At 51.0% G+C, this 15,289-nt stretch overlaps 1 protein-coding gene across 4 annotated transcripts in view; it reads left to right on the top strand.

The window, feature by feature from the left end:
* ndst1b (N-deacetylase/N-sulfotransferase (heparan glucosaminyl) 1b) overlaps nt 1-15,289 on the top strand; it is a 266,179-nt gene that overhangs the window by 183,948 nt on the left and 66,942 nt on the right. For all 4 annotated transcript variants that reach the window (XM_038796232.1, XM_038796233.1, XM_038796234.1 and 1 more), the window contains 2 exons: nt 8,275-8,362; nt 9,851-10,005. In XM_038796232.1, the coding sequence (XP_038652160.1) occupies nt 8,275-8,362; nt 9,851-10,005 (243 nt within the window). The remainder of the gene's footprint in view (nt 1-8,274; nt 8,363-9,850; nt 10,006-15,289) is intronic.

Here is a 15,289-nt window from a genome sequence, read left to right as displayed (position 1 = left end):
TCCCTCTCAACATGAATCTGCAAACTTCGAGCTCCTGCTCTGTTCTTGCATCTGTTGTGTATCTTATAAATTTGATTTGCCCAAAGCAATGATATTAGTTTCTCGCTGTGCAGGAACGTTATTTATAGGGTTTTATACAATGCTTTACAATGTCGACACCATGTTTCAGCTCTTAACGTCCAGTAGCTTCTGTGTGGCTGTTTAGCTTTCCTCTGAGTCATGGCCCAAACAAGCACAATGAGCACATATTAGTTACCAGACTTAGACACATAGAAAATAGGTGCAGGAGTAGGCCATTCGGCCCTTCGAGCCTACACCACCATTCAATATGATTGTGGCTGATTATGCAAATCCCACTCTCGCTTTCTCTCCATACCCCGTGATCCCTTTAGCCGCAAGGGCCACGCCCAGCTCCCACTTGGGTATATCCAACAAACTGGGCCCAACAGCTTTCTGTGGTGGAGAATTCCACAAGTTCACAACTCTCTGAGAAGAAGAAGTTCTTCCTCATCCTAGTCCTGAATGGCTGACCCCTTATTCTTAGGCTGTGACTCCTAGTTCTGGACGTCCCCAACATCGGGAACATTCTTCCCGCATCCCGCCTGTCCAGGTCCACCAGGATTTTATAGGTTTCTCTGAGATCCCCTCTTATTCTTCTAAACTCCAGTGAGTACAGGCCCCGTTGATCCAGTCTTTCTTCATCTGTCAGTCCTGCCATCCCGGGAATTAGCCTGGTGAACCTTCGCTGGACACCCTCAATAGCAGGAATGTCCAAACTCAAACTAGGAGAACAAAACTGCCCACAATACTCAAGGTGTGACCTGTCCAAGCCCCTGTATAACTGCAGCACGACTCCTTTTCCCAAAACCTCTCGCCATGAAGGCCAACATAGAACATAGAACAGTACAGCACAGAACAGGCCCTTCGGCCCTCAATGTTGTGCCGAGCCATGATCACCCTACTCAAACCCACGTATCCACCCTATACCCGTAACCCAACAACCCCACCCCCTTAACCTTACTTTTATTAGGACACTACGGGCAATTTATCATGGCCAATCCACCTAACCCGCACATCTTTGGACTGTGGGAGGAAACCGGAGCACCCGGAGGAAACCCACACACACACGGGGAGGACGTGCAGACTCCATACAGACAGTGCCCCAGCCAGGAATCGAACCTGGGACCCTGGAGCTGTGAAGCATTTATGCTAACCACCATGCTACCCTGCTGCCCCTTTATTGCCATTAACTTTCCTCACCGCCTGCTCTACCTGGCATGTTAACCTTCAGCAACTGTTCCAAGTCCTTTCTTCCTAAACTGCCACCATGCAGCTAATAATCTGTTTTCCTGTTTTTGCCACCAAAGTGGGTAATCTCATATTTACCCACATTATATTGCATTTGCCAAGTATCCTGCCCACTCAGCCAGCCTGTCCAAGTCACCCCGCAGCCTCTTTGCATAAGAACATAAGAACTAAGAGCAGGAGTCGGCCATCTGGCCCCTCGAGCCTGCTCCACCATTCAGTGAGATCATGGCTGATCTTTTGTGGACTCAGCTCCACTTTCCGGCCCGAACACCATAACCCTTAATCCCTTTATTCTTCAAAAAACTATCGATCTTTATCTTAAAAACATTTAATGAAGGAGCCTCAACTGCTTCACTGGGCAAGGAATTCCACAGATTCACAACCCTTTGGGTGAAGAAGTTCCTCCCCAGCATTGTGTCGTCTGCAAATTTGGAGATATTGCACGCAACTCCGTAGCCCAAATCATGAATGTGTATTGTGAACAGCGGGTCTTCCAGCACTGAACCCTGCGGTGCCCCACTGGACACTGCCTGCCACTCTGAAAAGGACCCGTTTATTCTCAGTCTCTGCCTCCTGTCTGCCAACCTGTTCTCTACCCATGTCAATACATTACCTCAGCTCGATGAGCTATAACTTTGCTCACTAATCCCTTGTGTGGTACCTCGTTAACATTCACCCGTGTCCACTCTACTGGGCACATCCTCATAAAATTCCAGAAGCTTTGACTAGCATGATTTCCCTTTCGTAAATCCATGCTGACTTGGACCAAACCTGTTTCCAAATGTTCAGTTATCTCATCCTTAATAATTGACTCCAGCATTTTCCCCACCACCCATGACAGGCTAACCCGTCTATAATTCCCCGTTTTCTCTCTCCCTCCTTTTTTAAACAGTGGGGTTAGCTACCCGCCAATCCATTGGAACTCTTCCAGAGGCTACAAAATGCTGGAAAATGATCACCAATGCGTTCATTATTTCTAGGGCCACTTCCTTAAGTACTCTGGGATGCAGAGCATCAGGCCCTGGGGACGTATCGGGTTTTAATTACCCCAGTACAATTTCCTGATGACTAAAGCTCACATCATCAAACATAGAGGGGGTGATTCTCCGAGCCGCGCGCCGGGCCGGAGAATCGCCGCAACCGCGCCCCGACGCCGGCGCGAGATTCTCCGAGGTGCAGAAAACCGGCGCTATTTGCGCCGGCCGCTGGAATCGGCGGGGCCGCCGATTCTCCGGCCTGGATGGGCCGAGCAGCCGCGCGGATGCGACAGAGTCACGCCGGCGCCGTCCACCCCTGGTCGCTGCCGGTGGGAACTGTGCACGAACGGTCGGGGGGCGGCCTGTGGGGGGGGGTTCCTTCACTGGGGGGGGCTCCGATGTGGTCTGTCCCGCGATTGGGGTCCACCGATGGGCGGGCCGGCCTCTCCCCCCCCCCCTCCCCCCGCGCGGCCGGCCCCTGAACACCGACGCCATGGTGAGTCGGGGCCAGCACACTAAAGAAGGGCGCGGCACCCATTTGGCGCTGGGAAAGGAGGCGAAAGTGGCGTGAGCCACTCCAGTGCCGTGTGGGGGTCAGAATAGGTCGTACCCGGGCCCAGTTCGCGCTGTCGTGAAACGCGACGGCGTTCACAACGGCGCGAACACTTGGGCTCCATTTGGGAGAATCGCCCCCAGAACGATTGAGGATCACATCTCCCAGTGAGGATTGGGTTGCTGATACAATGAGGGTCGTGTTTGCCTTTTGCAAACTGCTATCATGCTATGAAAACGCCGGATAATTGGCACAAAAATCAAGGCTGACAGCCCGGCGCTGTGCCGAGGGAGTGCTGCATTGTCAGAGGTACCGACTTTGAGACATTAAACCGGGGCCCTGTCTGCCTGTTTGGATGGACACTATTTCAAAGGAAATTGGGGAAATTATCCTTGGTATTTATGGTCAATATTTATCTCTCAATCAACATCATAAAAAGCAGATTGTCTGGCCGTTATCACGTTGCTGTTAGTGGGAGCTTGCTGTGCACACATTGGCTGCCGTGTTTCCTGCGTTACGAAGTGACTCCACTTCAGAGAATACTGCATCGGCTGTGAAGCGCTTTGAGAAGTCCAGTTGTCATCAAAGGCGCTATAGAAATGCAAATCTTTCTTTCTTTTCTCATTGTCCTTAATTGGCCCCCTGCAGTCCATGCACTGAGTCTACTTGCAGTAGAAGCCGCCAGAGACAGGATGTCGCCAGGGAAGCCGCAAAACGCACTTTTTTAAAAGATTGTTGCAGCCTCCAATCTCAAACCTCTCCCCCACCCAAAAGGAACATTCACCCCACCGGAATACAGAAATGGTCTGGGGGGGGGGGGGGGGAGATTGTAATCACCCAAGAGGTGGCTGTGTAACGAGTCGGGAAGCAAGATCGGAGTATTGAGAAGGATGCAGATTGGAGAACAGAGATGTAATTCTGAAACAGAGGGAAATGGTCGATGGCTGCCCTTGCAATTGGAAAGTCGTTTCAAGAGGTGTTCCACAGGGCTCGGTGTTGGGACCCTTACTGTTTGTGTTATATATTAACGATTATGATGTGAAAGTGGGGAGCATGATTGGGAAATTTGCAGATGACACAAAGATTGGCCGAGTGGTGGACAGTGTAGAGGATAGCTACAATCTCCAGAATGATACAGATGGATTGATGGAGTGGGCGATAAAGTGGCAGCTGAAATTCACACAGACAAGTGTGAGGTCATGCATTTAGGGAAGTCAAACAGTTATAGGCAGTAAAAAGTAAATGGGAATAGACTAAGAGGGGTAGATGAGGTGAGAGATCTTGGCGTACAGGTACACAGGTCCCTAATGACAGCAGTTCAAATAGACAAGGTTGTTAAGAAAGCATATGGAATGCTGTCCTGCATTGGCGGAGGTATAGAATATAACAGTAAGGATAGAATGTTGGAATTGTATAACACACTGGTGAGGCTACAACTGGAGTATTGTCTGCAGTTCTGGTCACCACATTACAGGATGGACGTTATTGCTGTGGAGAGAGTGCAGAGGAGGTTTACAAGAATGTTTCCAGGGCGAGAAAAGTGTGGCTGTGAGGAGAGATTGGATCGATTGGGGTAATTTTCCTTGGAACAAAGAAGGCTGAGGGATGACTTAATTGAAGTGAACAAAATGATGAGGGGACGAGATAGAGTGGACAGGGTAAAATTGTTTCTCTTGGTGGAGAATTCTAGGGGACATAGATTCAAGTTAAGAGGCAGAAGGTGTAGAGGGGACACGAGTCTGGAACTCACACGAGTCTGGAACTCACACAACTCTGGAACTCGCCCGAGTTGGTGGTGGAGGCAGAGACCCTAAACTCTTTCAAAAAGTCACTGGATCTTCACCTTAAGCGCTGTAAACTACAGGACTATGGACCCGACGCAGGAATGTGGGATTAGAAAGGGCACTTGGAGGGCAGCACGGTGGCGCAGTGGTTAGCATTGCTGCCTACAGCGCTGAGAACCCGGGTTCGTATCCCGGCTCTGGGTCACTGTCCGTGTGGAGTTTGCACATTCTCCCCGTGTCTGCGTGGGTTTCGCCCCCACAACCCAAAAGATGTGCAGGCGGATTGGCCACGCTAAATTGCCCCTTAATTGGAAAAAAAAACAATTGGATCCTCTGAATTTATTTTTAAAAATGGCACTTGGGTATCCTGGGCTGGCATGGACAAGACGGGCCAAATGGCCCCCTTCTGTGCTGTAACTTTTCGATGATTCTATTCTTTCTATGAAGAATCCCAGAGCCAACCATTGGGGAGTTTACCTTTGGGGGAGGGAATTTTGGATCCATTTGTTCAGAGTGAGGCATGCTGCTGTTCAGGAAACATTCTGCTCCATTGCTCTTTCAAGCAAGAATACGTTTCTCTATGTAACCGCTGTCTGACAAAAAACAATCAATAATGATTTGTGAAGATCCTGGAACATGCGCGTCATCCGTACTCCCAGTTCAGAGGGTTTACTCTGGGTTTTGAGCGTTAAAACTACATCTTAACTTTCCCATTTGATGCCTCCAGGCACAGTACTGTAATAACTGATGGGATGTGTAGGATTGAGGGCTGACAGGAGCTCATGTGCTGTTCTACAATCTGCCTGAGGTCCTCGATCAGCAAGCGGCCAGCCTTTTCAAAGTTCAGCCGTCAGGGCAAGAGTATTTTGGCCGCCAAGGGGCTGCAAGCGTTTGAACCATTTCACCTTGCCCCCTAGATCTTAGAAACTGCTGTGTCTTGTGATCCAGAGACTTTCTACAAAGTGCCTTCAACCTAGAATAGCCAACGCGAGCTTTTTCAGTGCAGCATCTGCCTCATTTTTTTTTTGCTGTTGAATTAAGTTTTCCTTTCAATGAATTAACAGTTGAAGTTTCCAATACTTCCTTCAATGCCACAATGTGTAATATTGTTCAATACATTGCGACAAATAGTGAAGTGTGACTTTAGGGCAGCACGGTAGCACAAGTGGATAGCACTGTGGCTTCACAGCGCCAGGGTCCCAGGTTTTATTCCCCGCTGGGTCTCTGTCTGTGCGGAGTCTGCACGTTCTCCCCGTGTGTGCGTGGGTTTCCTCCGGGTGATCCGGCTTCCTCCCACAGTCCAAAGACGTGCAGGTTATCTTCCATCTTCATCTTCGTAACCCAGTAACCCCAACTAACCTTTGGACACTAAGAGGCCATTTAGCATGGCCCATCCACCTGCCCTGCACATCTTTGGATCCTTGCATCTCACAGAATCACTGCAGTACAGATGGAGGCCATTCGGCCCATCAAGACTGCACCGACCCTTTGAAAGAGCGCCCCACTAGACCCACTCCGCTGACCTATTCCCCCAACCCCACCCAGCTGAGGGGCATTTTTATCATGGCCAATCCTGCACATCTTTGGACTGTGGGGGGAGAAACCAGAGCACCCAGATGAAACCCCCGCAGACACGGGGAGAACGTGCAAACTCGACGTACCCGACTCCCTGGAATCAAACCTGGGTCCCTGGCGCTGTGAGGCAGTGGTGCTAACCACTGTGCTACCATGCTGCCCACTGCTATAGCTGTAGTAAGTTATATGTTGTCCCATGAAGAGGTCTGGGGGCTTGTGTGGTTGAGCAATCACTGCTTATTAATAACACCGAACAAAAGACATATTTACAGTCTAGATAAAGCGCTTTCTTCATGCCACCTTCCACTGAACCATTTCTCCCATGTGACTCTTTGCATCATAATGTGGGCAGTACTGTTTCCTCGATCCCACATTAACCCTTACAGCCCCAAATGCCCTATTATGACAGAACGCTGTGTAGAATGGTGCCCTTTAATTTGCATTGTCTCGCTGCATTCCTCCCAGCACGGTAGCATTGTGGATAGCACAATTGCTTCACAGCTCCAGGGTCCCAGCTTCGATTCCGGCTTGGCTCACTGTCTGTGCGGAGTCTGCACATCCTCCCCGTGTGTGCGTGGGTTTCCTCCGGGTGCTCCGGTTTCCTCCCACAGTCCAAAGATGTGCAGGTTAGGTGGATTGGCCGTGATAAATTGCCCTTAGTGTCCAAAATTGCTCTTAATGTTGGGTGGGGTTACTGGGTTATGGGGATAGGGTGGAGGTGTTAACCTTGGGTAGGGTGCTCTTTCCAGGAGCCGGTGCAGACTCGATGGGCCGAATGGCCTCCTTCTGCACTGTAAATTCTATGATCTAAAATGAATCGCTTCACACTTCCCTGCATTGAAATTCAACTCCCGCTTGCCTGCACATTTCACCAGCCTCTCTAAGTGCATTTAAGGTCTATCACTACCCTCCCCACAGTCCACTGTATTTCCAAGTTTTGTGTCATCGGTAACATTTTGAAATTGGGCCCAATACACTCAAGTTGAATTCATCAATCGACATCAAGAGAAGCAATGATCCTGCTATCGACCTGTGGGGAACCCCACTGTACACCTTCCTCCAGTCTGAAAAATAAACTGCCCAGTGTGACCCTCAGTGCCCTGTCACTCAGCCAACTTTGTATCGGTGCTGCCAGTGTCCTTTCTCTTCTGGGGGCTCTACATTTGCAGGCAAGCTGCTTATGTTGTAAGGGTAGTGCAGGAAAGTGGAAGATCAGCCATGACCTCACAGAGTGGGCTCGAAGGGCTGCTTGGCCTACACTCCGGCCTCCTGCTCTTTTTGCTCCTATGTTGCAATTTATCAAATGCCTTTTGAAAGTCCAAGTACGTCACATCAGCTCACCTAACCTTATCAACCCTCCCTGTTACCCCATCAAAGATCAGTGTGCTTTGTAGAACACGATTTACTGATTGTTACAGGTTAGAGAGCCACACGTGGGTAGGCGGTGGCATGGTGGTATTGCCACTGGACCAGTAATCCAGTGACCCGAGTTCAAATCCCGTCGCTGCAGATGGTGAAATTTGAATTCAATGAAAAGCTGGAATTAAAAGTCCAGAATGGAACCATTGTCGACTGTCGTAAAAACTCATCTGGGTCACTAATGTCCTTTAGGGAAGGAAATCTGCCGTCCTTACCCGGTCTGGCCTACATGTGACTCCAGGCCAACAGAAAAGTGGTTGATTCTTTACTGCCTCTCAAGGGCAAATAAGGACGGGCAATAAATGCTGGCACAGCCTGCGATGCCCTCATCCCATGAACAAATAATAAAAAACGTGAGAAACTATGTGAACCGGGGGGGTTCTCAATTACTGTGTGGCACAGTCGCAGTATCTTTTATTTTCTCTGTTATTTTTTAAAGTGTGCGTAACTTGTGTACTGAAGCAGGAGAGACGTTCTCGTGGTAAGATGGGGGTTACAGAGGGGTGGGAGAAGCGCGGATGTTCACAGTGTTGTCAGTGGAGGAAGGCCATGCCAGTGCCTGGTGCTCGTGCTGAAACTTCACAATGTTTAGTTGCTGACCTTACCATTCTCGCTGATTATTGATCTGACCGACTCGTTCTTGCGACGTTCTTTGCAGGCTTTGCTTGAAACTCAGAAGCAATTGCGGGTCCACGTTCCAGACTTCACCTTCAACCTGGGCTTCTCCGGAAAGTTCTACTACACCGGTGGGTCACTTTTTCTCCTGCTTGCCCAGACAGCTGGACGTTGCCGTGTGCCGCACGCGCTGCGCACATATTTAATTGCCCAAAGTAAAGGAGGACTGGTAAATGTTTTCATCACTTAACAGCGTCTGAATCCAGGCTGACAGGCGTGGGCAGTGTTAGTCAGTCCAGGCGCTTCAATATTTTATTGATCCTGACAGGTGTTGAAGAGAATAAAAGAAGAGCCTAAGAAATGGGAAGAGGGATAGGCCAGTTGGCCCCTCGAGCCTGCTCCGCCATTCAATGCGATCATGCCTGATTATGCTTTTATACTTCAAACTAATAGAGTGAACTGCCTCACTCTTTAATTGGTAAAAAGTCAATCTCTGCGTTAATCTCTGCTGGAGACTCTCTGACTTGGAATAAAACATCCAAAATTTCTCATTCAGAGCAACAAGAGGAGGTCACTCATCCCCTCTTCGTCGGCTAGCTCAGTTGGCTGGTTTGTGATGCGGAGGGACGCCAACAGGGCGGGTTCAATTCCCGTACCGGCTTAGGTTGTCCATGGAGGCCCCCACCTTCTCTTATTTTGAATGTATTTTATTCCAAACACATTCACAGGTACAAAAAATTAAATAAACCTGAGACCATTCTCCAAACCTCACAGTTCATGTTTGTGCAAGGTCTTTCCCCCTTTTCAAACTTGCGACCCTCTGCTCGAGGTATCGATGCCTCGCCCTCAACAGCCCCGCCTCTCTCCACCTCTGATACAGCCCCCGCCTTCTCAACCTCGCCCCTCGCCTGAGGTGTGGTGATCGTCAAGTTAAGTCGACAAAAGGCAGCTCTCGCCCGTTCTCCCTCAAAGGAGCGAGCAGCCTTCGGACAATGGCTGCTTTCACTTTTTCAGAGCGTGCTTGGTGTCTTAACTCCACCTACCCGCCTTGATTGAATAATCTTTAATCCCCTTGTTTTACGAAAATCAATCAGTCACGGCTTTGAAATTTTCAACTGACCCTGAGTATGAACGGCTTTTACCGGTGTGGAGGCCAGAGCGTCAGATTTGTAAGACCCTTGACACACCTGAACAATATCATTCTAATTTCCTTTGTTCTGCATCACTGCCCCCCCCCCCCCCCCCACCCCCCTCTACACACACCAACCCCACTCCTGCCAATCGCCATATTGTGCAGCAAGGGACTGTTCAGCGTCCGATGATAAACAATAGAACAGTTATACCACGAAAGGAGGCCATTCAGCCCCTCGCATCTTTACAAGCAAAAGACTATGGGGACCATGGTGCAGAATGAGAATTGGCTGCTTTTAGCTTTGTACACTAACTCAAGTTTCACACAGTGGGCGGAATTTAATATAGGTGCCGGGATCGGCTATTACATGCGTAATATGCGTAATATTACATCACTTGGTAAAAGTGCCAAATAAATGCACATTGTTGGTGTTGTACGCCCTAACTCTGCAAGTGATCTTGTTGGTTGACAATCGTTTTTCTTTCAGGAACTGACGAGGAAGATCAAGGAGACAATCTTCTCCTGGCCAATGTGGACGAGTTCTGGTGGTTTCCACACATGTGGAGTCATATGCAGCCACATCTCTTTCACAACCAGTCTGTTCTTGCAGAACAAATGCTCCTCAACAAACAGTTTGCACTGGTGAGTTGGAGGAGGAGCTATTTTTATTTCTTTCGTGGCCCTGAATATGTATTTTATTAGAAAAGCCAATGTCGATACAGACGTGAAGGTCATTTGGCCCACTCCAGGTCATTGTGCTGAAAGAATGCATAGTTTGTTCCCATATATCCAACTCCTCTATACGTTATTCAAAAGTATTCTGCCTCTGCCCCGCCACATTTTGATCACTCTTTCGTGTTCGTTATTGGTCCTAAATTTGTCCCTCGCTTGTCTTAAATGCGTCCTTTATTCTGTTAGTTTTAATTTTTAAAGTAGTATTTTGCCTGTGCTACGAGCTTGAGACTACGTTGTCTGTCACCCCACCTTCCAGAGAGCCTCAAATGTCTCCAGTCTTTTCTCGTATCTCTAAAGTCACAGATCATCCTCATTGCTGCTCCCGCCACCAGCTGCAAGACTTCAATGTCGCTCTTGGATACAATTGACCAAAAAAAGAACCCACTCGCGGTTGAAGCACAAACTGTGGCGTTAGCACGTTGATGGTGTGATTGTGGAGTTCTGGCGTGTTCTCTCTGAACTGTTTCCTTTCTCTCTAGAGGGATGGGCTGGACTATACATAGAACATACAGTGCAGAAGGAGGCCAGTCGGCCCATCGAGTCTGCACCAACCCACTTAAGCCCCACTTGCAGCCTATCCCCGTAGCCCAATAATCCCTCCTCACCTTTTTTAGTCCCTGAGGGCAATTTTTCATGGCCAATCCACCTAACCTGCACGCCTTTGGACTGTGGGAGGAAACCGGAGCACCCGGAGGAAACCCACGCAGACAAGGGGAGAAGGTGGAGACTCCACACAGACAGTGACCCAGCGGGGAATCGAACCTGGGACCCTGGCGCTGTGAAGCCACAGTGCTATCCACTTGTGCTACTGTGCATTGAGGGCAAGCTCCCCACACCCCACCCCCCACCACTTAGCCAGCTCTCCCCACTTTAATTTTTCATTAGTATGAGGTGGGACTTCTGTTTGTCTACAGGCGTAGGTCACACCTCATAGAGCTGCTGGCCAATCGGAGGCCGGGAGCTCTGCACGCCGGCGCCGGCAGAATGAGCGGTGGCCACTCCTGGTACTGCAGGTAGGTCGAGGAGGTGGCATTCAGTGATGGGCCCGGCACCCAGAATTTTAAACAGGGCAGGGGAAGCGGGTGGATGTGAGGGAGACAAAACTGCATTGGTACCGGGAACCCAGCAAGATACACCTCAACCCCCCCCCCCCCCCTCCCTCCCCACCCCCGCCCCTTGCAGCTGGTGCTGAGCCTGGGCATGCCGCCGGTGGGCATGGTGCCCTAAGCTCCGGGTCCGTCTCCCTGCTTCCCCACCCGAGGGTGATTGGGAAAATCCATCCCATGCGTTCTAAAGCCGCTGTAGCAAAGCAGAGAGAACTGTTGAGGGTCGTGTGAGCAGTCATTCTGAAAACAAGCCACTGTGTTGATTGAAAGATGCTATTGTGCTTCAGAGCTGGGGAAGCTCTCCAATCCAATCATGTGCTCGGTAAAGTATGTGTGACGCACAGCGACTTCTTTCAGCGTCTCTCTTAGCCTGCAAAACCCTTGCATGCGAAAGATGTTTAAATGTTTGTCGTCCTCCACACTGCATTTCGTCTCTATTGTAAATCCGCAGAGCACCAACCACATTACGTTTTGACGTGAATCTCTCTGAGTTAAGATTCGGACAGCAGTGAGAAGATCAGATGAACGACATCTATGAAGCTTCACACTGTCCTTTACCCTGCTCATCACTGCTCTCCTTAAGTTTCTGACACTGTCCCAGACTTAAAGCCTCCTTGAATATACCTCACATTATCCTCTGTGGCCTTTGACACTCTTTGTAAAGGACCCGCCGAGGAACCTTTGTAATTACTAACACTAAACGCATTCTCCTCTCTAATTGCCCTTCCTGTCCTGTTGGCCAACGAGGGTCTAGCCTCACTAACCCCCGTCCCAAACATACCAACCCACCAATGTACAGACAAGGCATTTCTCCTTATCCCTGTCCACGATGATTGACCCTTTTATCCTGACGCCGTGTCCCCTCGAGATTCCAGTTTGGGGAAGCAATCTTTCAGCACCGACCCTGTCAAGCCCCTTCAGAGTCTTATCTGTTTTAATAAGATCACCTCTCACTCTTCTAAACTCCAGAGAATACAGGACCAATTTACTCAGCCTCTCATCCTAGGTCAACCCCCACCCCCCCCCTCTCATTCCAGGAGCCAACCTAGTGAACCTTCTTAAATGTGGAGATTAAAGCTGCACAGTATTCCAGACATGGTCTCACCAAAGCCCAACTGTAGCAAGACATATTTGTTGCTGTACATCAATCCCCTTGCATTTAATGCCAGCATGCCCCTTTGCCTTCCTAATTGTGTACTTACTTGCAAGCGGACTTCCTGGGCGCGATTCTCCGCTCCCGCGCGGCATCGGGAAGGCCGTCATGAACTCGGCCGAGTTTCACGACGGCATCGGAGGCCGCTCCTCGCACCCTATTAACCCCCGGGGGCTAGGGGCTAGGAGCGGCGTTGTGAGAAACTCGGTCGCTGGGCCTTGACGCTTGCGTCAAAGCGGCGCGCCGAGAATGACGCGACAGCGGCGCCTAAGTGACTTCAGCTGTGCATGCGCACGTTGGCCGGCTCCAACCCGCGCATGTGCGGTTGCCGTCTTCCCCTCCGCTGCCCCGCAAGACGTTGCGGCTTGATCTTGCGGGGCGGCGGAGGGGAAAGTGTGCGTCTCTTGGAGACGCCGGCCCGACGATCGGTGGGCACCGATCGCGGGCCAGTCCCCTCCCCAGCACAGCCGCGGTGCTCAATCCCCTCTCCGCCCCCCTACAGGCCCCAAACTTACCTTTCGCGCTATGTTCACGCCGGCAGCAACCAAGCGTGGTTGCCGCCGGCGTGAACAGGTCGGGAACGTCAGGCCGCTCGGCCCATCCGGGCCGGAGAATCGCCGGTCGCTGTGAAAAACGGCGAGCGGCGATTCCGCGACACACCATTTTGGGGAGGTGGGAGAATCGCGGGGGGTGCCAGGGTGGCATGTGGTGATTCGCCCGACCTTCCCGCGATTCTCCCACCCGACGTGGGGAGCGGAGAATCGCGCCCCCTGTGTTACATGAATAAGTTAATACAACTCTCCAGGAACACCAATGTTTATAAGTTTGATCATTTATAACGTTCAGTTTTTCTGTTCTTATTAACAAAGTGAATAATCTCCTCCCGCCCCAACCCCCCCCCCCCTTTCCAAACTGACATCCTACAACAAGTGTGAAAGGTTTATGTCTTGTTTGTCACTCTGAGCTGGACAACAAAGGACAGGCCATGTGGTAAGATGCAAAGAGGTTGATGGGGCCGAGGAGGTGCACTGTGCCACTATCATAGTCTACAGAAGGTGTCGTTCGTGAATTGCGTTAGGACCTCTTTGGTGTGTCAGCCATCATTCGGCGCGACACATATAAGGGAGTGAAAGGATGTTAGAAGTATGCCCTTGCTGTTGCCTGCTTCCTGTGAAACCTTCGTTGATTAGGTCTGTCTGCGTCCAGTTCCACTAACCCTGTGAATTATTTGTGGGCCAGTGATTGCTACGTTAATTCTGCAATTATGCTCTCAGTACCTTTGTTCTGATTTGTTAATCCGGATATCTGCCTATCTCTGTGCAGCAGCAGTTATGCCAGTGGTTGCTGAGTGTTCTTCAGATATTATAATTATTGGTTTACAGGAATGCTGCACACGCTGTTCTATAAGCAGCCAGGGCTTTGGGTTTCTAAGTCTGTATCAGACCAGACTGTATTGGGGGAAGGTTTGCTTTTCCCTCCAGCCCCAACATCAGACACATTGGGCGGACTTTTCCGGAAAAAATTACAAAGGGCGGGATTCTCTGGCCACGTCCGCCCGGCGACCGGAGAATCCCGCCCAAAGTCATTGGAGTTGTCCCCGTCTCGCCCGTGGCATTCTTGCGGCGGGCGTGGGGGAAGAATTCAGCCCAAAGTGTCGGGAAAATCGGTGTGATTCCCGTTGGCCCTGGTAGTGTGATCCGGACCTCGTGCTGTGATCCGGGCCTAGTGATGTGATCCGGTTCCGGTGGTGTGATCCAGATCCGGTGGTGTGATCCGGATCTGGTTGTGTGTTCTGGACCTGGTGATGTGATCCGGATCTGGTGGTGTGATCCAGGCCTGGTAGTGTGATCCAGACCTGAAAGTGTGATCCGGGCCTGGAGGTGTGATCCGGGCCTGGTGGTGGATCCGTATCTGCTGGTGTGATCCGGGAAGGTGGTGTGATCCGGACCTTTGGATGTGATCCGGATCTGCTGGTGTGATTCGGACCTGGAGGTGTGATTCGGACCTGGTGGTGTAATCCCGGTCCTGGTGGTGTGATCCAGTGCTGAAGGTGTGATCCGGGCCTGGAGGTGTGGTCCGGGCTTCGTGGTGTGATCCGGGCCTGGAGGTGTGATCCGGGCCTGGAGGTGTGATCCGTCCCTGCTGATGTGATCCGGGCTTGGTGGTGTGATCCGGGCCTGGTGGTGTGATCCGGGCCTGGTGGTGTGATCCGGACCTGGAGGTGTGATCCGGGCCTGGTGGTGTGATCCGGGCCTGGTGGTGTGATCCGGGCCTGGTGGTGTGATCCGGACCTGGTGGTGTGATCCGGACCTGGAGGTGTGATCCGGGCCTGGAGGTGTGATCCGGGCCTGGTGGTGTGATCCGGGCCTGGTGGTGTGATCCGGACCTGGTGGTGTGATCCGGGCCTGGAGGTGTGATCCGGGCCTGGTGGTGTGATCCGGGCCTGGCGGTGTGATCCGGGCCTGGTGGTGTGATCCGGACAACAATTTTCGGACGCTTAAAAAAAAAAATGTTTTCCCGAACATGTAAAATGAAGCGTCAGATTCGCTCAACCTGGTGGTCATCTGAGCACCTCAATGAAGGGAGCACTGCATTGAAACAACTCCACAACATTTGCTGTCAGTCAAGCCAGGAGGGTGGCAGCGAGGAAACCAGCTCTTAGATTTACGGAGGGGGCCTCAGCCATTTGCTGGATGCCGTGGAGGAGAGGTGGGCGACACTATACCCTCGGTCTGGCCCTCCAACAAGGTGACCAATCCCACCTGGGAGACGGTGGTTGGACTGGTCAGTGCCAGTAGCCTGACCAAGGGGGTGGGTGTGCAATGCAGGTGAATGGCCTAGTCTGTTGTGCCAGAGTATGAGCTCCCTGTCTCCTCTCTGCACACCAACCTTCCACCACCTTCCACAATGTCACCTCGATCACGCGTGCTGC

Source organism: Scyliorhinus canicula, chromosome 4 (assembly GCF_902713615.1).
Source record: "Scyliorhinus canicula chromosome 4, sScyCan1.1, whole genome shotgun sequence".
Classification (NCBI taxonomy): domain Eukaryota; kingdom Metazoa; phylum Chordata; class Chondrichthyes; order Carcharhiniformes; family Scyliorhinidae; genus Scyliorhinus; species Scyliorhinus canicula.
The sequence above is the reverse complement of the archived record's forward strand: the minus strand, read 5'-3'. Positions and strand labels throughout refer to the sequence as shown.